The following is a 22,965-nucleotide window of genomic DNA, read 5'->3' as shown; positions in this document are numbered from 1 at the left end:
GTTGTACGTCACCACGCTTTGCTAGAGCATTTTTTTTTCATGATGGTATGTAGGCTAGGCCGCTTTAACGATCGGGTTGAAAAAAACGTTGTTTTTTTCTAGACCATTAAAAACGTAATTTTTTACAACCCGCAAAACGGTTGTGTGTTCGCAGCATAAAAGCTTTCAATCAGAAGAGCAAGAACATTAATTTTCCAATTCACACAACAGCCACAGCTTTATACATTGTGCAAAAAATCCCTAAAACTAACGAGTAAACTCATTTCACTGAGGATGAATGTAAATACAATTTCACTGGATGACTACCTATGCAGATTTGTATAAATAGACACGTACGAATACACTGTACTGTGGGTGTGGTGTCAGTGGTCAGTGGGGACTAAAATTGTTTAATGTCAGTGGGAAAAAGATAAAAAAACATCCTGTAAGAGTGGTCAGGGGAAATAAAAATGCTCCAGACTGCATGTCAATGGAAAACAACTTTAGTGCCTAGTGGAAAAAAGCATTGGTGTCTGATGGGCCTCACTCTTCCTGTATCAACATCGGAACTATGCAGATTGTTGGGCAGGATCTCACTGGCATAGATTGGCAGTGGGACATGTCCTAGATTTTGTTGAAATTTTGAACAATCCTGTGGGATTTAGGGGGTGGAGGGTATGCTATGGTGTCTTCTATGGGCACAACATGTCATTATATCCAGTATGGGCCAAAGTATTATTCTTATTATTATACAGGATTTATATAGCACCAATGTAAAGGCAAACAGTACAGCCACAATACAATTAAATACAGGAGGAATCAGAGGGTCCTGCTCGTTAGAGCTTACAATCTAAAAGACAGGTTCTCTTTAAGCTGAAGTATGTGTATTTATTAGTTAAAGTGATTCTAAAGTCTTGGGGCCAGATTCACAAAAGAGATACGATGGAGTATCTCAGATACACCATCGTATCTCGGATTTTTACTGGTCCTATCTATGCACCTGATTCATAGAATCAGATACGCATAGATAGGGCTGAGATCCGACAGTGTCACACTGTGTTACACTGTCGGATCTTTTTTTTGATTTAAAAATGGCGCCGGGGGCGTTCCCGCTGATTTACACTGAATAATATGTAAATCAGCGAGATACGCGAAATTCACGACCGTACGCGGACCCGACGCGGTGTTCTTACGTCGTTTCCGTAGCGCGGTACCCGTCGTATACTTACCCATGCTAAAAGCAGGGGTAAGTATTGTTAAGTATGGCCGTCGTTCCCGCGTCGATTTTGAAATTCCCTACGTCGTTTGCGTACGCCGATTCACGAACACGCGCGTCGCAAGTCCCGCTCACGTCGCAACCACTGACGTCCTATTGATGTCAGTGGGAGCAATGCACGCCGGGAAATTCCCCGGACGACGCATGCGTATTTAAATCGGCGCGGGAGCGCGCCTGATTTAAATATGACACTCCCCTAGCCGCGGAATTTGAATTCCGCTGGGGGAGTTAGGATCCGCCGTCGCAAGTTTGGAGGTAAGTGTTTTGTGAATTTGACACTTTCCTCACAAACTTGCGAGGGCGGATCTTAATTCACATAGGTTACACGGATCTAAAGATCCGCTAACCTTTGTGAATCTGGCCCTTGGTTTTAAAAAAAAAACATGTTATATTTACCTGCTCTGTGCAATGCATTTGCACAGAGTAGCCTGAATCCTCCTCTTCTCAGGTGCCTCATTGCTGCTCCTGGCCCCTCCCTCGTGTCGAGTGCCCCCACAGTAAGCAGATTGCTTTCGGGGCAACGGAGCCGAGCTGCAGCTCTGTGTGTCCATTCCGACACATAGCTGTGGTTTGGCCCCGCCCCTCTATCTCCTGATTGGCTAACTGACTTTGACAGAAGCCAATGGCGCCGCTGCTGTATCTCAGCCAATCAGGAGGGAGAGTCCCCGGATTTTTGAAGGACTAGTGGATATTGCTGAATATAGATGGGGCTCAGGTAAGTATTGGGGGGCTTAGGGGGGCTGCTGCACACAGAAGGGTTTTTATCTTAAAGAGGAGTTCCATCCAAAAATGGAACTTCCTCTTAACCCACTCCTCTCCCCCTTACATGCCACATTTGGCATGTAATTTTTTTTTGGGGGGGGAGTGGGGGCTTCAGGAGAAGGGGACTTCCTGTCCCACTTCCTCCTTCCGCCGAGGGGGTGCAAAGGCGATACGTCATATCGCCTTTTGGCAGCCCGCTCCCTGTCGGCGATCGCCTGGGACACGTGACAGGTCCCAGGCGATCGCCTGTCCAATCAAACAGCGCAGCGCCGCGCGCGCATGCGCAGTGGGTGCCCGGCCGTGAAGCCGAAAGCTGTCACGGCCGGGTGCCCACAGTGACAATGAAGACTGGAACGCTGGAGCAGGTACGTGTCAGTTTATTAAAAGCCAGCAGCTACACTTTTTGTAGCTGCTTACTTTTAATAAACTTAAAAAATGGGTGGAAAACCCCTTTAATGCATTGAATGCCTTTACAACCCCTTTAAGATAATGCATAATGTGCCAAAAATAGTAACCCATAGTGACAGCTGGTGAATTTAATTTTTTTTTGGAGTTACGCAACAAACCCCTCCAGGTCCTTACCTGCACACAGAGCCTCAATCGCTGTCACAGCTCCCCTGATACCCGGCGCCTTTCTTGTTCAAGTGTTCTGTCAAAATAGCCAAATCGTCAAAATCTCCAACCATGTCACTTCATCATTAATTGCAGATTTCGATGACTTGGCTGTTTTACACTATTGTACACGATATAATGAGTGGACATTGTTAGTCCAACAACATGGTGGCCAAGACCGCAACAACTTTTTTACTCCTTAGCTGGGGTTCTGTGAAAATAGCCAAGTCATCGAAATCTGAAATTACTGCTGCTGGAGAGTCACCAGAAGTGGCGTGGTTGGAGATTTTGACGAGTTGGCTATTTTGACAGAACACCAGTGGCCAAACCGGACGTGACGCAATGGTGAATTTTGATTCACTAAAAGCAAAAGTGGGAGGGTTCCTAGGACAACATCAAACAAGCCAATTAGAGCCTAATCATGTGCTTGTTACAAATTAGTCCGGCGCACCGCACAGTGGAACAATTTTTTTTAAATAAATTATAATATGACTAACATTTTTTTTAATTTAACCACTTGCCAACCAGGCCATAGCCAAAAAATGGCTACAGCGTGGTCGATTAACTCTGGGAGGGCATACTATATCATCCTCCCAGAATCGCACACCCGGGGATGTCCATGAATGTCAGGTCTCCCAGACCCACTGCATCACGGATCGGGGTAAAGTGCCCACAGCACTGATCTGTGCCCATCCCTGGCTCATCCATACATCCCTTGGCTCATCCATCCACATTCATGCTCAGCCATGCTCCATCCCTGGCTCTTCCATACATCCATTCCTGGCTCATGCATCTACATTCATGCTCATCCATGCTCCATCCCTGGCTCATGCATCCACATTCATGCTCAGCCATGCTCCATCCCTGGCTCATCCATCCACATTCATGCTCAGCCATGCTCCGCCATGCTCCATCCATGGCTTATCTATCCACATTCATGCTCATCCATGCTCCATCCCTGGCCCATCCATCCTCATTCATGATCCATCCCTGGCTCATTCATGATCACCCATGCTCCATCCCTGGCTTATCCATCCTTATTCATGCTTAATTCCTGGCTCATCCATCCATCCCTGGCTTATCCATCCACATTCATGCTCAGCCTTGCTCCATCCCTGGCTCATCCACCCTAATTCATGTTCCATCCCTGGATCATCCATCCTCATTCATGCTCCATCCCTGGCTCATCCATCCACATTCATGCTCCATACCTGGCTCATCATCTATCCACAATCATGCTCCATCCCTGGCTCATGCATCCACATTCATGCTCATCCATACTCCATCCCTGGCCCATCCATCCACATTCATGCTCCATGCCTGGCTCATCCATCCACATTCATACTCGTCCATACTCAATCCCTGGCTCATCCATCTACATTCATGCTCATCCATGCTCCATCCTTGGCTAATCCAACCACATTCATGCTCCATCCCTGGCTCATCCATCCAAATCCATGCTTATCCAGGCTCCATCCCTGACTCATCCATCCACATTCATGCTCGTCCATGCTCCATCCCTGGCTCATCCATCCACATTCATGCTCATCCATGCTCCATCCATGGCTCATCCATCCACATTCATGCTCATCCATGCTCCATCCCTGGCTCATCAATGCTCATCTATCCCCACTCATGACTCATTTATGCTCATCCATGCCACATCAGTGATCATCTGTGCCACATCTATGCTAAATCAGTGATCATCCATGCCACATCAGTGATCATCCGTGTTACATCCATGCCACATCAGTGCTCATCCATGCCCCATCAGTGATCATCCATGCCACATCAGTGATCATCCGTGCCACATCCATGCCACATCAGTGATCATCCATGCCACATCCATTCCACGCCAGTGCTCATACCTACCACATCAGTGATCATCCGTGCCATATGATACCATATCATTGCCACATCAATGCTCATCCATGCCACATCAGTGCTCATTCGTGATACATCAGTGCTCATTCGTGCCACATCAGTGCTCATTTGTGCCACATCCATGCCAAATCAGTACTCATCCATGCCACATCAGTGCTCATCCTTGACACTTATTGTGGTTAATTTTACCAAAGATATGTAGCAATATAAATTTTGGCCAACATTTAAGAAGAAAGATGACTAATTTGCAAAAAAAATTACAGAAATTAAGAAAAATCTATTTTTTTTTTCATTTATAGGGCAAACAATTAAAAAACAGGTGGTGATAAAATACCACCAAAAGAAAGCCCTATTTGTCTGGAAAAAAGGGTCAAAAATGTAATTGTCATTCAAAGTGTGAGAGCACCAAAAGCTGAAAATTGGTCTGTTAGGAAAGGGGTTTAAAGGAGTTGTAAAGGCATTATATGCATTAAGATAAAAAACCTTTTGTGTTTAGCAGCCCCCTCAGCACCCCCTTAATTAGCTAACTGAGCCCCATCTCTCTCCAGCGATGTCCACGATCCCCTCAGCCATCCAGGACACTCCTCCTGATTGGCTGAGACAGAGCAGCTGCACCAATGGCTTTCATGGCTGTCAATCAAAGTCAATCAGTCAATCAGGGGAGAGAGGTGGCAGGGCCAGGTCGGGGCTCCGTGTCTGAATGGATACACGGAGCTCTGACTTGGCTTGGATACCCCCAGTAGCAAGCTGCTGGCTGAGGGGCACTCAAAAGAAGGAAGGGGCTAGGAGCTGCGAAGAGGGACTGGAGAAGGGGAGGATCCAGGCTGCTCTGTGTAAAACCAACTGCACAGAGGAGGTTAGTATATTTTTAAAAAAATGAGCCTTTAAATCACGTTAAGTTCACAGAGAGCAAGTGGTTAAGATGTTAAAAAATGTTAGTATATTGGCTATTACAAAATAAATTGTTCTATGAACTTTGGGGGCAGAGCAGAATTTCGGGGGGTGGCACCCCTGCGCCCCTTATGTACCGGCCACCACTGGTAACCCATATCAACAAAAAAAAAACGTCTTTCAGCTGTCATCTGACTAATAAGCCTCGTACTCATAATCAGACTTTCTGCGAACAAAGCCTAATGCCCCGTACACACGTGCGCGATTTCCGACGGGAAAAGTTCCCGTCAGAAATCCCGAGGGGAAAGCCGAGAACCTGCTCGGTTCAGTCTTTCCCCTACACACGGACGGTTTTCCCGACAGGAAAACTGCGATGGCCGGCAATCTCGGCTGTGTGTATGCTCCATCGCAGTTTTTCCCATAGGAAAACTGCCAAAAACCGCCGGGCAAAAGTCGAACTGGTTTGCCTCATACACGTGATCAGTTTTCCCGACGGGAAAACTGCGAGGAGAGCTTTTGGCCGTGTGTATGCTCCTTGCAGTTTTTCCGACAGGAAAACTGCCCAAAAAACGCCGGACAAAGAAAGAGAACCAGTTCTCTTTTTTCCCGCCGTGAAAACCTTTTGCCCGGCGGTTTTTGACAGTTTTCCTATGGAAAAACTGCAATGGAGCATACACATGGCCGGGATTCCTGTCGGGAAAACATTCCGTGTGTAAGGGGATAGACTGACCGAGCAGGTTCTCGGCTTTCCACCTCGGGATTTCTGCCAGTGAACTTTTCCAGTCCAGTAGGAAATCCCATATGCGTGTACGAGGCAGTTCTTTTTTTTTGTCCGTCGGTTTTTGAGCAGTTTTCCCAATGGAAAAACTATGAGGAGCATACACATGGCCGGGATTCCCGGCCAAAAGCTCTCCTCACAGTTGATCGTGTGTACGAAGCATCAGACTTTTGTCCGAAGGGCATTGGCTGTGAACCTGTATTGCATACCAACAGCAAAGAATTTAGGCCAACAAACGCGGAACTACGTGTTTTTTCAGCTCTTTACGCCACCCTTTGGTCAACTTCTGCTATTGTGTTATGGTGAGCTTTGTTTCCGACCATGCGTGTTTGTACTTTTGTACACACAATTGACAACACACATTTGTTGGTGGACAATTTTAAAGCATGCTATCCCACATTTGTCAGTGGAAAAAACGGTCGGATTATCTGACAACAGCCTGTCATCCCACAATTCCCGTTGGATTATCCGATCGTGTGTACGGGCCTATAAACGGACAAAATATGACAACTGATTGGTCGCTATGATCGTTAGTGTTTTCATTGCTTTTTATTTTTTTAAATCCAATAATCAGAAGACGGATTTCAAGGCAGGTTTTATCAACTTTTATCTAGTTGTGTTTCTTATCATGTGACAGCCGAAAGCTGGCTACCAAAATAAACACTAGAAGATTGTTATCTAAAGTATTGGTACTCTAGTTAATGGCTGCAGAGTCATCTACTCAGTGGGCCAGACTCCAACATTATCTTCATAACAAGGGGCTCCCATAAGGCAACACGGACATTGCACTAAAACATCAGTGTTTATTTGTTAACACAAATTCCAAATATACAGAGGGATTCCCTGGATCACTACGTGGACTGAATACTGTGCATCCCATCAATTTTTTTATTTTTTTTAAAGGGTAAGTGACAGCATTGATAGTGATGGAGAGGCCTTAGTGCAGACATTCCTGTCAGTAAAAGTGTTAAGCATCTGCTCCCAATCCCAGCTGTTGCTTGGGATGTTACAGTAACTTACACCAAACATATGGCTGCCTTCCACAACAGAGCAATGAGGCCAGTGAGGCTTGCAGAGGGGAGTTGGTGAAAGGGACTGGCCTTTCCAGCTATTGCTGAATTTATCACTGTTTAGCTTGCTGTGCTCAGTGCCTCTCCCAGCCTCTCAGCAGTCTGCTCTATCACAGGCAGCGTTCTGCACTCTACAGGCTTAGCTAAGTCACTCTAACCTCTCTTCTCCACAACTTTCCAGATTACACTGCTGCTGACTGCCACTTCAATGGCCGCAGCCCCTGTCTTTGGCTGAAACTGGGTCTACTGGATTACAGCACAACAGAGGAACACCTAAAGGACTTGGATGTATAACATGAAGACTCCACAGCGACATGTCGCCCGGACGGATCAGATGCTTGGAGCTATGGCAGATATCCTGGGATCCTTAGTACTTCCAAGCCATCCATGGGTAAGTCACATGAATGCATTTCTAACTTTTATATTAAAAAGGGAAAAAACACACAGCAGAAAGGTCCTAAATAAAGACTTACCTGTAAGCGAACAGCGGCAAAAAGCTAAAAAGTACCTAAAAAGCTTTTAGGAAAAATGTGACATTAAAAAACAGGAAAAAGAGCACAGAATTGGAGTTGTTGCTGATAGCAATATTATTATTATATTATTATTATTATACAGGATTTATAAAGCGCCAAAAGTTTGTGCAGCGCTTTACAACATGAGGGCAAGCGATAGCAATAAAAAAATTAAACCAAAATTCTAAAGGTTGTAATGAACAATCTTTCCTATCCCCTAGTTTCATGGATCAGACCCATGAAATCGTTCTTAATAGCTTAGCACAGACAGCAATGATGTAAGGTAGCTCATAGCAACCAAACCAATACCACCGCTTGAAGTTTAGGGTAGTCAAAGCATATTATAGCTGGCTTTTGGTTGCTCTCGGTTACCGCACATTACACCAGTCCTGTAAGTCTGATTACATTTTAGATTGCAAACTATGGTTCTCTCAATTTCTTTTTTTTACTTATTGCATTTTTATCTGCAACTATTATGCAGCATACACACCATCACTTTATGTGATGAAAAAAAACAACATTTTTAAAAACGTCAATTTAAATAACCGTGTGTGGGGGGAAAACGTTGTTTTATGTCTTGTGAAAAACGACAAAAAAAATTTAAGCATGCTTCAATTTTATGTGTCTTTTTCAAAACGTCGTTTTTTACTTCACAGAAAATTTCGTTTTTTTTCATCACATAAAGTGATGGTGTGTATGCTGCATAACTCTATCTCAGAGATACTGCAGAATAGATGCAAAATAATAATGAAATTAATATTTTTTTACTATTACATTGTTTATAAATTTAAATATCATATTGCACCATTTTGCACTCTTTTGTATTACATTATTACGTTTTACTGCAATTCTGAAAACTGATTTAAAAGATTGAAACAGAAAATATCATATTGCCTTTAAATGAAGAGCAATGTTTGTTATAGCAAAGTATTTTTGCTATTTATTTTATAGTTTTCATGAATTTTGTTATTATATGAGCAGATTTGAGAACGTTTATTTTTAAGGTACGTTTTTCTATTTCTGCATCTATTTATTTAATTTTATATTGAATTTGATTTATTTCTTTTTTTAACAGAAGGATTTGATTTATTTTTACTTTAGTATAAGTATAGTAGGAAGGAAAGAAATGACCTTTTTTATTATAAGAAAATACTTTTTAGATTAGTCTTTAGAAGTCACATTGTTAAATTAGTCACAGACACTGGAATTGTTATGATTTTGTAGAAGTCTTCTAAAGCCCACTTGGGCTGGATTCACACCTATGCAGTTTTGGTGCTTTTTGGGGCAGATCCACAAAGATCTGCCCCGGCGCAGCCTATCTGAGATACGCATCGCCGCCGTAACTTACTTTTTTTGGTTTGAATCCTGAAAGAATTTGCGCCGTAAGTTACGGCGGCGTAGTGTATCTCTCGCGGCGTAACGGCGCCTAATTCAAATCGGCGAGTAGGGGGCGTGTTTATTTAAATGAAGTGCGTCCCCGCGCCGAACGAACTGCGCATGCGCCGTCCCTAAATTTCCCGCCGTGCATTGCGCTAAATGACGTCGCAAGGATGTCATTGTTTTGACGTGGACGTAAATTGCGTCCAGCCCGATTCACGGACGACTTACGCAAACAAATTTTTTTTTTTTTAATTATACGCGGGAACGACGGCCATACTTAACATTGAGTACGCCACCAAACAGCAGCTATAACTATACGCCGAAAAAAGCCGACTAGAGACGACGTAAAAGAATGCGACGGGCGCTGGATCGTCGGAAATAGCTAATATGCATACTCGACGTGGAAAACGACGGGAACGCCACCCAGCGGACGCCGAAGAATTGCATCTTAGATCCGAAGGCGTACGAAGACGTACGCCTGTCGGATCTAACCCAGATGCCGTCGTATCTTGTTTTGAGGATTCAAAACAAAGATACGACGCAGGAAATTTGAAAGTACGCCGGCGTATCAGTAGATCTGCCCCTTTGTATTTTGAAGATTTGCACTACAGTTCATTTAACATGGTTTCCTATGGAAAATGTTCAGTAGTGCAAATCTGCAAAATGCAAATAGCACAAAAAAAATAAAAAAATAAAAAATTGCATAGGTGTGAATCCAGCCTAATTCAGGCTCAATGGTGGGATCACTTGAAAATAAGATGCACTGTTTTTCTTTCAATCTATTTTTTGTTTTTTGTTTATTGTTTGACTTATTAAAAATGTACCCCTACCATGCACTGATTTTAGAGCTTGCCTACAATGGAATTAAATCTGTTTCCTCAATGAATGTGTGATTGAGCCACAGGCAGTCAAAAATTTTTAAAAAAATTAAAAAAACTCTTTACAATACAAAGAGCTGTTAGAAACCAAACAACAGAGCAATGCACACGAATAGACTTGCAAGTACATTTACATCAATGAGAACCTAATAGGAAATTGCTATAAAGCATACTGTATTTGTGCTAGCTAATTTGTGAACAGAGAAATGAGCTACATGCTGTCACGAATGCTTTGTTTTTTTCAAGGCTGAACCCATGACATATAAAAAAGGCACAATTTAACCACTTAAGACCGGACCTTTAGGCAGTTTTTGCGATTCGGCACTGTGTCGCTTTAATTGACAATTGCGCGGTCGTGCGACGTGGCTCCCAAACAAAATTGGCGTCCTTTTTTTCCCCACAAATAGAGCTTTCTTTTGGTGGTATTTGATCACCTCTGCGGTTTTTATTTTTTGCGCTATAAACAAAAATAGAGCGACAATTTTGAAAAAAATTCAATATTGTTTACTTTTTTCTATAATAAATATCCCCCAAAAATATATAAAACATTATTTTTTTCCTCAGTTTAGGCCGATACGTATTCTTCTACCTATTTTTGGTAAAAAAAAATCGCAATAAGCGTTTATCGATTGGTTTGCGCAAAATTTATAGCGTTTACAAAAAAAGGGATAGTTTTATTGCATTTTTATTAATTATTTTTATTTTTTACTAATAATGGCGGCGATCAGCGATTTTTTTCGTGACTGCGACATTATGGCGGACACTTCGGACAATTTTGACACATTTTTGGGACCATTGATATTTTCACAGCAAAAAATGCATTAAAAATGCATTGTTTACTGTGAAAATGACAATTGCAGTTTGGGAGTTAACCACAAGGGGGCGCAGAAAGGGTTATGTGTGACCTCATTTGTGTTTCTAACTGTAGGGGGTTGTGGCTGTAGGTGTGACGTCATTGATTGTGTTTCCCTATAAAAGGGAACACACGATCAATGACGCCGCCACAGTGAAGAACGGGGAAGCTGTGTTTACACACAGCTCTCCCCGTTCTTCAGCTCCGGGGACCGATCGCAGGACTCCAGCGGCGATCGGGTCCGCGAGTCCCGCGGCCACGGTCACGGAGCTTCGGACTGGGTCGCGCGCACGCGCCCGCGGTGCCCGCGACCCCACGGCTGGGCTTAAAGAGCCACGTACATGTACATGGATGTGCCCAGCCGTGCCATTCCACCGACGTATATCGGCGTGAAGGGGTCCTTAAGTGGTTAAACTGTTTTGGAAAAGCAATTCTTATAACAAATAACACACATGTTAAACATACCTGCTCTGTGCAATGGTTTTGCACAGAGAAGCCCCGATCCACTTCTTGTTGTGTCTCCAGCTGGCGTTCTGTGCCCCCCCCCCCCCCCCGGCCAGTGCCCCCATAGCAAGCCACTCATGTGTACATGTTTCGGAGCTGGATCTTTGCATCCATAAGACACAGAGAGCGTGGCTTAGGGCCACTTCCTGCTCACTGATTGCGATTGACAGCAGTGGGAGCCAATGACTTCTGCTGCTGCATCTCAGCCTACTGAAGGTTTTTTTTACCGTCATGCATAGAATGCATGACAGGAAAATAAACATTAGCCTTTAGAAACACTATAAGGCATCTCTGTATTGGCAGTTGACCTGCCTGAAATTTAGTAAACTGTTTCTTGCTACAGGAACAAGGTAAAAGACATGCTATAGAGAGACAGGGAGGGTTGGGGGGTAAATCTGCCTAATGCGTGGACATACACTTTCACTGCAGCAGAGAAAAATCAGGTCTCCTGTCCTCCCAGACAGAGCTGCACTGTCTGGTGGAGTTGTGCAAATCCCAGGAATGGATGGAAAGAAAAATAAATCCTTTGGCAGGTAAAGCCTCATATCCATCTTTCATCTGAGTGTTTAGCTCTTTGTCTGGAGTTCAGTTTTAAAGCTAACCAATAGGCACAAAATCTTTATATCTATTCTTCAATCGCCATAAAGGTTATGGCCCAGATTCACAAAAGAGATACGACGGCGCATCTCCAGATACGCCGTCGTATTTCTGCCTAGCGCCGTCGTATCTATGCGACTGATTCATAGAATCAGTTACGCAGATATTCAGTAGATGCGACAGGCGTAAGTCTCTTACGCCGTCGGATATTAACTGCAATTTTTTTTGCCCGCTAGGTGGCGCTTCCGTCAATTTCCCCGTCGAGTATGCAAATTAGCTAGATACGCGAATTCCCGAACGTACGCGCGGCTGACGCAGTAAAGTTACAACGTTTACGTTAGGCTTTTCCCGGCGTAAAGTTGCCCCTGGGTCTATGAGGCGCAGTCAATGTTAAGTATGGCTGTCGTTCCCGTGTTGAAAATGTATAAAATTACGTTGTTTGCGTAAGTCGTCCGTGAATGGTGCTGGACGTAATTTACGTCCACGTCAAAACCAATGATGTCCTTGCGACGTCATTTAGAGCAATGCACGCTGGGATATTTTAGGGACGGCGCATGCGCAGTTCGTTCGGCGCGGGGACGCGCATCATTTAAATGATACATGCCCCCTACCCGCCGAATTTGAATTCCGCCGGGTGATTTACGTTATGCCATCGCAACTTTACACGCAAGTGCTTTATGAATAAAGCACTTGCCTGAAAAACTTGCGGCGGGGTAACGTAAATGAGATACGTTACGCCCGCACATAGATACGCCGATCTCTGTGAATCTGGGCCTATAAGTCTACTTTGTGCCCATTAAATGCCTTTGCAAAGTAAGATATTACCTGTAAAAGTAGCAGTGACATCATCACTGTGCTGAATATAGCCTGTGTAGATAGCAAAGCTGTGGGAGGGGCCCATCAGGCTCCACCCACTACAGGCTGCCTGCAGAAAACTACAGAAGGGGCGGAGACAAGACCAGTCATCCTGCACAAAACGAGAGAGCAGCAGTGACTGGTCTATACTACAGGAAGCTCATGCACAGAGGCAAAGTTTCACACTAAATTATTGTACTGATCTGGAAGAAATACACAAAGCACACCAAGATTTAGGTAAGAACACACATGCCTCTTGTATGTTGATAATATTTGTTCATACTGGAGTTCAGCTTTAGGGTTGTCATCGTAATACTGGCTTCACTACCCAGTTAATTGCTGACCTGGCACAGGTATACAGATTTCACTGGTTGCGTGACTGGTTCACTGTTTGTTGATTAAAATAACTGATATCCAGTAAAGAAAAGGGGGCATCCTATGAAGAGTATGGTTGGGGAGGAAAGCGCTAGATAAAGTTGGATGTCCTCCAGCCAAGAAATGAGACGGGCTCCATCTGATGTGCTTCTAATAGATTCTAATGCATATTCTAGTGCATACTATGAGAAGCTCACAGTGTGCAGTGAATTCAGAATATCAGTAAAAGAGAGGAGCCCGTACAACTGTGTGAGACTGAAGGTAAGGCTGAACTCAGGCCTGGGCTTGGGTGTGGAAGAGACCTCTCTTCATGACACACAGAAGGATCCTGACCATGAGGCGTGGGAGCAAAGAGAGGACAGCGTCGGGCAAACTCCATAGAGGAAGACAGCCACGTGGGCTGGTGAGTGATACAGTCATAGGACTGAGAGGCATGCCTGAAGGGACTGGGTGCAAGCAGTCTGGGATAGATGCAGAGTCAGTCCGGGAGGTCTGTGGAGAAGTAGCCAGGCGGGCTTGTGAAAGGGGCGGATTGGCAGTGCCTGAAGAGGTGGTACTGGGAGCAGTAGCCACAGGAGAAGAACAGCTAGCACAAAAGACCTCTCTTTTTGCTACACCAAAAGGGGCCCGCGGTCCCTGCCTGCAAAGGGCATTTACAATGATATGACTAAGGCCCCGTACACACGACCGGATCGATCCGCTGGGATTGATCCGCGGATCAGTTCCAGCAGATAGATCCGGTCGTGTGTACGTCCGAGCGTACATTTTCAGGCGGATAAAAATGCAGCCGACGGATTCCCAGTGGATAAAAATTTCTTAGCATGCTAAGAAATCTATCCGCTGGAATCCAGTCCAGCGGACTGATCCGGTCGTCTGTACAGACTCACCGGATCAGTCCGTCCGCTCCCATCCCTCGCATGCGTCGTAATGATTCGACGCAGGCGTGGAAGTATTTACCTTCCAGGGTCGCGCACGTCGCCGCGTCATCGTCGCGGCGACGGCGCGGCCACGTCACCGTGGATGTATTCCGCGGGGATTTCGATCTGATGGTGTGTACAGCCATCAGATCCAAATCCGCCAGAGGATTTATCCCCTGGAAACGGTCCGGCGGACCGTTTCCAGCGGATATCCTCTCGTGTGTACAAGGCCTCAGGACAGAGTTGGATCAAAACCAAAGTGCTAGCTGGTCATGGGAATTGTAGTTTTACAAGCAAGTGTGTGCTGGAAGTAGAAGAAAGGAGTGTGTATATACTGGATGTATTTAGGTTGAGTCCCCAAAAAATTCTGTTGATTAAATGGGCTTCCCATATTAATCCTTCCCCATCCAAGTTCAAATCCCCTAAATAGAAAAAAAAAAAGCTGCAAGGATGGCTTATTGTCTTTGAAATCAATATAAAATTCATGTGTCTGGCTGTGCAGGGTGGGAGATAAGCAACATTTCCCAACGGCTCCTACATGTAAAATAATAATAATATGTGATCACTTATAAAAAAGGGAAAAAAGTATTTATAGTGTTCAGGGCCGCCATCAGTACACCTGTCAGGGGCCCGGCCAAAACCGCCCCTTTTCAATTGGCGGCACCTCCCCCCCCCGGTTCCGGTTCTCAATTGGCGGCACCCCCTCCCCCCCCCGGTTCTCTGCTCCAGGGGGCCCATGCCTGAAGCTGTGTTTACTTTTTATATCTATACAGAAATGTTTCATTTCTATTTTAAACTGAATTAGTTGTCTTACACGATGTGATCGTTTACAATCACTTTAAAGCAGAGTTCCACCCAAAAGTAGAAGCTCCACTTATCTGTCTCCTCCCCCCTCTGGTGCCACATTTGGCCCCCTGTTTTTGACAGATACCTGTCCCCACCTGCGTTGGACCTCGCTGCGGCAAGGTATATCAGAAGTTCTGTCCTCCCTCCTCCTTTCCCGCCACCGGGCCATTCAGAAAGCGCAGTGAGCTTTGCGCATGTGCGGTATGGAAGCCGCAAGGCTTCACTGCCGGTTTTCCTTACAGGCTATGGTGGCCGCAGCACCCGAAGGCGGATGGAGACATCAGCTGGGATGCCGATATCGCCGATATCGACAGGTAAGTGTCCTTATATTAAAGGGACACTAAAGGCAGAATTATTTTTTTTAAAATAACAAACATGTTATACTTACCTCCGCTGTGCAGTTCGTTTTGCACAGAGTGACCCCGATCCACGTCTTCTGGGGTCCCTCGGCGGCTGTCTCGGCTCCTCCTCGCAAAAGCTTTCCACGTTCATGCGAAAGTGGAAAGCTTTTGCGAGCGCGCTCCCATGATACATCGGCGGCCATAGCTGCCGACTGTATCACTCGGCCCCGCCCCCCGGCGCGCCGCGTCATCCGCTGTGATTGACAGCAGCGCCAGCCAATGGCTGCGCTGCTATCAATTCGCCCAGCCTAGCCAATCAACGGCCAGGCTGGGACCCGAACAAGATGACAAGCACGCGCCCAGGACTTTCAAACGGTAAGGTAAGTAAAACGGGGGCTCGGGGGGGGGGGGGGGCGGTGCTGTCAGATGTTTTTTTACCTTAATGCATAGGATGCATTAAGGTAAAAAAAACTTTTACCTTTACAACCCCTTTAAGTCAGCAGCTACAGTATGTGTAGCTGCTGTGCTGACTTTAACTTCCTGTGGCTGTGCTTCACTAAAATCTCAAGTAGTGTTATTAGCCATGCCCAGGTCACGTATTTAAACTACAGAACACCCCCCTATGTAACTGAGATGGGGAGAGGGGAGGTGTTCTGTAGTCCTAAAAAAATTCCATAAGTTCCATAAAAAAAAATGTTTTTGTCACCCTAGAGAAGTAAGTGTGTTGCTGCCAGGATCGCCAGGTTAAAATTAAAGAAAAATATAAACAGAAGAATAAAAACTAAGGCAGCCACAACGTCTAAGGACTGGTAAGCTGCAATATATTAAATTTTTGTCCTTGGGTTTAAATTGAATTGCATCAAAGGGAATATTTAAATGGATAGAACATGGCGCTGCTTTTAGAGTCATTTAGGTAATTTGCCTCTTGCGTTTCCGCTTTATTTTGTTAGGCTGGGAGTCCATTTAAATTTCTACTTCAAGGCTGTACTATTTTTCATTTATATTTTATTAGCTTTCTTACATGTACAGTCACAAAGCAGACAGCACTATACAGCGTGGAGGAGTGCTGTAAATGAGTATACATTATAGACATTATCTCCTTATAGACTTCCTCCACGATAGAATATACAAACTTTTAACTATTACCAGCTGCACCCTCCCCGCAGTCCCAATACAGAAACAGTCATATGTGGAAATCTTGGAGGCAGTTGCATCACCCAAAAAAAAAAAGTTTATTTATTTTTTTGACTAAGTAGTTGGCTGTCTTCAGAGCTAAGACGCTGAGACAAAACAGAGAATTAGATCAGGGGGAGGGGGATGGAGATCCAGATAAGCGCTTGCTGTTTTTGCAAATTAACAACTTCGGTGCTGCCTTAGACGCTGGCAGATCTTATTGGGCTGACGCTGCAATACACTGACAGATCTTCCAATTAGCCTGGGATCGCACTGCCCGCAACTTCAAAAATCCCCAGCGCGACTTCTGCACGAATTGCATGCGACTTCTTTAACCACTTGAGGACCGAGCCTCTTTCTGAAATTTGGTGTTTACAAGTTAAAAACATTTTTTTTTGCTAGAAAATTACTTAGAACCCCCAAACATTATATATTTTTTTCTAACATCCAAGAGAATAAAATGGCGGTCATTGCAATACTTTCTGTCACACCGTATTTGGGCAGCGGCTTACAAGCACAGTTTTTTTTGGAAAAAATAAAACATAAAAACATAAAAAAAAATAAAACATAAAAGAAAAAAGAAAAATTTTTTAATAAAAAAATTAAAACAACAGTAAAGTAAGGCTTAGCACCGGGAAACACTCATTTAAAAACGATGTTGCCCACACATCATCGTTTAAAAAAAATTATGTACAAAGCGCGGTGACGTACAATGGCACTCTGAAGGGGAAGTTCTATTCGCCTTTGGGCTGCTTTAGCTGATTCCTTGTTAGTAAAAGACGATTTGCGCTTTTTTGTCTGTTACAGCGTGATAAATGTGCTTACTCCATTATGAACAGTAGTTTTACCTGAACGAGCGCTCCCGTCTCATAACTCGCTTCTGGGCATGCGCAGGTTTAAAATGTCGATGTCGATTTTTACAACCCGAAAAATGACATTTTAAAAAATGACGTTAAAAAATGCAGCATGTTCGAATTTTTTTTTTTTGTCGTTTTTCGGCTTCCGAAAAACGATGTGAAGCCCACACACAATGATTTTAAATGACGTTTTTAAAAACGGAGTTTTTTTTCATGCCGAAAAACGACCGTGTGTACGCGGAATTAAACTTTGTACAAGTAATAGTTTCGTTTTTTCCATTCAACCCAGCAGGGATAAATGAAAATAAAACTGACAGTCCTGGAGGAGCCGATGTACTAACTATCCAACGTTAGTACAGCAATATCCCCTGCTGTGCTATTGTGTTCCGCCATTGGCTGGGAGCGCTGATTGGGAGCTGATTGGCAGATCTTTTTCGGTCATGCCCAATCATCAGGATAGCCGGCTTCTGTCTGAGCAGCTGCAGTACACACAGGCTGAATGTCGGCCGGTTTCTGTTGAACCGGCAGATGCCTCCGACACTTGGCCCATGTATATTAAGCTTTAGGCAAGGTCCTGCTCGACGAGAGTCTTCTCTGAGGCCCCGTACACACGACCGAGTTTCTCGGCAGAATTCAGCAAGAAACTCGATGGGAGACGTATTCTGCCGAGAAACCCGGCCGTGTGTACACTTTTGGCCGAGGAAACCGACGAGGAACTCGTCGAGCCAAATAGAGAACATGTTCTCTATTTCCTCGTTAGTCAATGAGGAAACTTGGCTCGCCGAGATCCTCTGCGGCTTCACAAGGAACTCGACGAGCAAAACGATGTGTTTTGCTCGCCGAGTTTCTCGGACGTGTGTACGGGGCCTGAGAGTCATCTTCTGATTGTGGTCAGCTATGGTAGGGTTCTGTGCAGCCAGCAATCCAGTCTCCTCACAACCCTGCTAGATTTAGGGCTAGGTTCACATTAGTTCACAGCTGTGATTTTGATCTAATTTTCAGTACAATTATGTAGTGCCATTTGATTACATTTTTAAATGCATTTCTTGACACTACTGCGTTTCTTGGTAGGGTAAGGAGACTGGAAACGAATTGTTTTTATTTACATCCACAAGGGCAAACATTGTGCTGCAATTGCGCCAACGTAGCACAGAACCCTTTTCCAAATATGCACCATGCTTTGCAGCATTAATGTGAATGGACATTGTCATGTGATTCTGTACAACTCAAGTTACATCAGAAATTGTTCCCAGCATAAGAATGTAATCTCTTTTCCTCTCAGCAACCTACAGACACCCTTCTTTTTTTTTTCACAAGAAAAACCTACAGACACCCTTCCCCATGCTTTGTTGCATCAGTCAGTCACCGTCTCCAGGATCGATTCAGATCCAGCCAAGATGGCTGCCCCCTGCACTGTAGACACTCCATAGATAAGTATTGAAAGTGGTCTTCTTAAAGATGGCTGCTGCACTTAAAGAGGAACTGCAGTCTTCTCACACAATTTGTAATTAAAAACATCTTTGCCATTCTTAAGCTTCCCTCCACCCACTTTGCATATTATTTTATATATACAGTACTGTGATTCTGTAGTTGCCAAATATGCTGCAGAATCCTCCCTTCACTGAGTCTGGCTGCAGACATTTTAACTGTGGGCAGCTGAAGCTGCTGCCTGTTCACTTCCTGGATTTACACAGAGGCACACCTCCAACTCTGCAGCTCTCATTGACCCTCTTATGACTCATCCTCCCCTCCCCTTCCTGGAAAACTCTCACCAGAGAGCATAATGTCATAAGCTTAAGCTTTTTACCAGACAAGAAACAGGTGGGCTGTATAAGGTATTTACTGGCAGAAGAAAAGGTTTAATTATCCAAGGTTAAAACGACAAGGGAAGAAGATTTAATAGATGGAAAGTTGAAAAAATGACTGAAGGTCCACTTTAATGAATATTCAGTTTAGCCCTGTCCAAACTGCATTAAGGTGAAAAAACATTTTCTTTTACGACTCCTTTAATTGTTAGCGCTTACATACGCATGCACTAAAATGCTGCTGTTTTTTTAAATTGACACATGAATTCCCATCAGTTCCTAGCCCTAAGTGGGAGGTTGTGCCTGTTATATTGACATGAGTTGTTTCAGTACTACATACTTACCTACATCTTCGTTCCAACCTTCAGGACACGGTCACACTTAGTCAAAGCCCACACAAAACAAGCTCCTATTGCTGGTGAATCCTTCCAGATCATGCCCAGTTTCTGGGTGGTCCTGGCCAATTCATGCCCAGTTTCTGAGTTATCCTGGCCAATTCATGCCTACTTTCTATGTTGTCCCACCCAATTTATGCCCACTTACTGAGCGGTACCAACCAATTTACGCCTACTTTTGTAGGTAGTCCTGGTCAATTCATGCCCACTTACTGGGTGATGCCAGCGAATTCACGACTACTCTCTAGGTATACCTAGCCAATTCATGTCTACTTTCTGGGTGGTCCTGGCTAATTCATGCCCACTTTCTGAGTGGTCTCAGCAATTCATGCCTACTTACTGGGTGATGCCAGCCAATTCACGACTACTTTCTAGGTATACCTAGCCAATTCATGTCTACTTTCTGGGTGGTCCTGGCTAATTCATGCCCACTTTCTGAGTGGTCTCAGCAATTCATGCCTACTTACTGGGTGATGCTAGCCAATTCATGACTACTTTCTAGGTAGACCTAGCCAATTCATGTCTACTTTCTGGGTGGTCCTGGCTAATTCATGCCCACTTTCTGAGTGGTCTCAGCAATTCATGCCTATTTTCTGGGTGGTGCCAGCCAATTCATGCCTACTTTGTGGGTGGTCTCAGCCAATTCATGCTCACTTTCTGGGTTGTCCTGGCCACATCATGCCTACTTTCTGGGTTGTCCCAGCCAATACATGCCCACTTTTTCGGTGGCCCCAACCAATACATGCCAGATTTCTGAATGGTCCCAGCCAATTTATGGTAACTTTCTAGGCGGTTTCAGGCAATTCATGCCTACTTTCTAAAGGTACCATCCCTAATTTATGCAAAAATCATCCATGTGTGGCCCTGATCCCCTCAGTAAAACTATTTTTGTTTCTTTTAATTACTGTGCATGCTCAGTCACTCAAATAAGGTTAATGCTGTGATCTTGAGACACAGCATCATTGGACAGGGCACATAATGGCAGGACTTTACCAGCAAATCCAGGACAGTTACCATCATTCTGTAGCGAGAGAAAAAAAATGAGGCAATCAAATGAGTAGGAATTCTCTATTTTAGGCTACATTCATACCTGAGCGTATCGATTTACTGGTGTTTTTCGGGTGTTTTTTTTTTAGCTTTTTACAAGCTATTTTAAAGCGTTTTAGAAGTGTATTACAAGCGTTTTACAGCTTCAGTCATTTTTACATGAGTCCAAAAATGCTTGTAATCTGGCAAACAGAAGCGCAAGTACTTTTTTGAGCGACAGGCGTTTTACTTCAGGTGACAGAATGCTTAGATGTGAACAGGGGCCTTTGAAATGAATGAGATTTGACTTGTTGAGTGTTTTAGAGCTACAAACTTCTAGCAGAAAATCACTCCGGCACGAACGGGCTCAGTTCTGTTCACAACGTTTCGTTTTTCTTTCATGGTTCAGGCATGATCTGACCTTCTTCAGCAAAAAGGAGCAGATGACAGAGCTTGAGAGGGGGGAGGAGCCAGGAACAGGAGATGGTGCCATCTTATCAGATGGTAAACAATAGCAATTAGTATGGGTTTTCTAACCTGCACAATCATCTTAACTCCCTCAAAAGTTATCAGTCAGCCAGCTAAAAGGACACAGATACAAATATGGAAATGTATGGATTGAACGATTGTCATCTAATGGCTGTAAGTACCCTACTTTCTATTTTTTTAGATGATGCAGCAGAAAAAGCTTTTCATTTGGTTTTGGATTAAACAGGAAAGGTTAGCGCCACCTTTACTTTTTGCCATTTGTGTCTCAGTTGATGTCCCTACAATTTGTCACCAGACAGAAGGTAATGAGGATCTCTCCTACAAGGACACAGACAGCTTTTATCAACAGAGTGAGGATAATTTAAAACCATTTGTGCCCCCACCCCATTAAAGGGGCTGTAAAGGATAATTATTTAAAAAAAATAACAAACATGTTATACTTACCTCCACTGTGAAGCTCGTTTTGCACAGAGTGGCCCCGAACCTGGTCTTCTGGGGTCCCTCGGCGGCTGTCTCGGCTCCCCCCCTGCAAGAACTAACCCCCTTCATGGGAGCTCTCTCCCATGGGGGTTAGTTCTTGCGGGAGCGCTCCCGTGATACAGCCGGTGGCCATAGACGCTTACTGTATCACTTGGCCCCGCCCCCTGACGCGCCGCATCATTGGATGTGATTGTCAGCAGCGCGAGCCAATGGCTGCGCTGGTATCAATCCATCCACTCTAGCCAATAACGGCCAGACTGATCGAAGAAGAGGACATTGGGGCGAGCGCAGCAGGTGAACGGGCTCAGGTAAGTAAAACGGGGGGGGGGGGGCGTAACTGTCAGATGTTTTTTCACCTGGTGAAAAAACATGAACCTTTACAACCCCTTTAAGGAGATCTACTTCTTTCCTGCTGTGTCATCAAGGTAGAAAGCGATGGTAAATCTCTCTCAAAAAGTCGCAGAGAGCACCAAAAACTTTCTAATGTTCTATTCTTTCCACTTTATCCAAAAATGTTTGCTTACTGAAAGCGGTGGTTCACCCTCAATGACAACATTCTAGCATTAAATTAAGCATAGTAGCGCGAGCTACAGTATGCCTTTATTTTATTTTTTTGCCCCGTACTCACTGTTTAATCCTATAGTGAAGATTCAGACTCCCCGCGGGGAATGGGCGTTCCTATCCAGAGGGAAGGTGATTGACGGCCGGCTATGGCACGTCACGCTCCCCGAAGATAGCCGGAGTAGGTCTCGGCTCTTCACGGCGCTATACGGCGCCTGCGCACAGACTATGCGCAGGCGCCGTGAAGAGCCAAGTCCTATTTCGGCTATTTCCGGAGAAGCGTGACGCGCCAGAGCTGGCCGTCAATCATCTTCCCTCTGGATAGGAACGCCCATTCCCCGCGGGGAGTCTGAATCTTCACTATAGGATTAAACAGTGAGTACGGGGCAAAAAAAATAAATAAAGGCATACTGTATCTTGCGCTACTATGCTTAATTTAATGCTAGAAAAAAAAATGTATAGGGTGAACCCCCTCTTTAAGTTCTACAACAAGCTTAGGCAAAGAAACGGTGCACTTTGCAAGTGCAGTTGTACTAATTTTTCTTAGTAAATACACAATATATGTGGTAAAGATTCAGTTTGTAAAAAAAATACCCAATCAGGTGCAAGGAAATACAAAACAAAAAAAACAAAAAAAAGCATTTCTTTGATTGCACATGAATGGATGATGGAAATCAGCAGAACTTTTCCCTTATTTACTAATGTCTGGGGAAAAGTATAAAGTACACATCCTAGTTACTGTAAATCCACCCCATTGTTTCCCAGAAGACAGTTGGGACTCATTTCCATAGGAGGCTGTTCCAAGGTGTAGTCTTCTCATGAACTTTCACATGCACAGCCCTTGGGCAAAGTATTTTTTTTTTTTACAA

At 44.4% G+C, this 22,965-nt stretch overlaps 1 protein-coding gene across 1 annotated transcript in view; it reads left to right on the top strand.

The window, feature by feature from the left end:
* Positions 1-7,237: 7,237 nt before the first annotated feature.
* ARHGEF25 (Rho guanine nucleotide exchange factor 25) overlaps positions 7,238-22,965 on the top strand; it is a 439,794-nt gene continuing 424,066 nt past the window's right edge. Inside the window, exon 1 of the mRNA XM_040340892.1 lies at positions 7,238-7,643. Coding sequence (XP_040196826.1) covers positions 7,539-7,643 — 105 coding nt within the window. The 5' untranslated portion in view covers positions 7,238-7,538. The remainder of the gene's footprint in view (positions 7,644-22,965) is intronic.

Source organism: Rana temporaria, chromosome 2, assembly GCF_905171775.1.
Source record: "Rana temporaria chromosome 2, aRanTem1.1, whole genome shotgun sequence".
Taxonomy (NCBI): domain Eukaryota; kingdom Metazoa; phylum Chordata; class Amphibia; order Anura; family Ranidae; genus Rana; species Rana temporaria.
The sequence above is the reverse complement of the archived record's forward strand: the minus strand, read 5'-3'. Positions and strand labels throughout refer to the sequence as shown.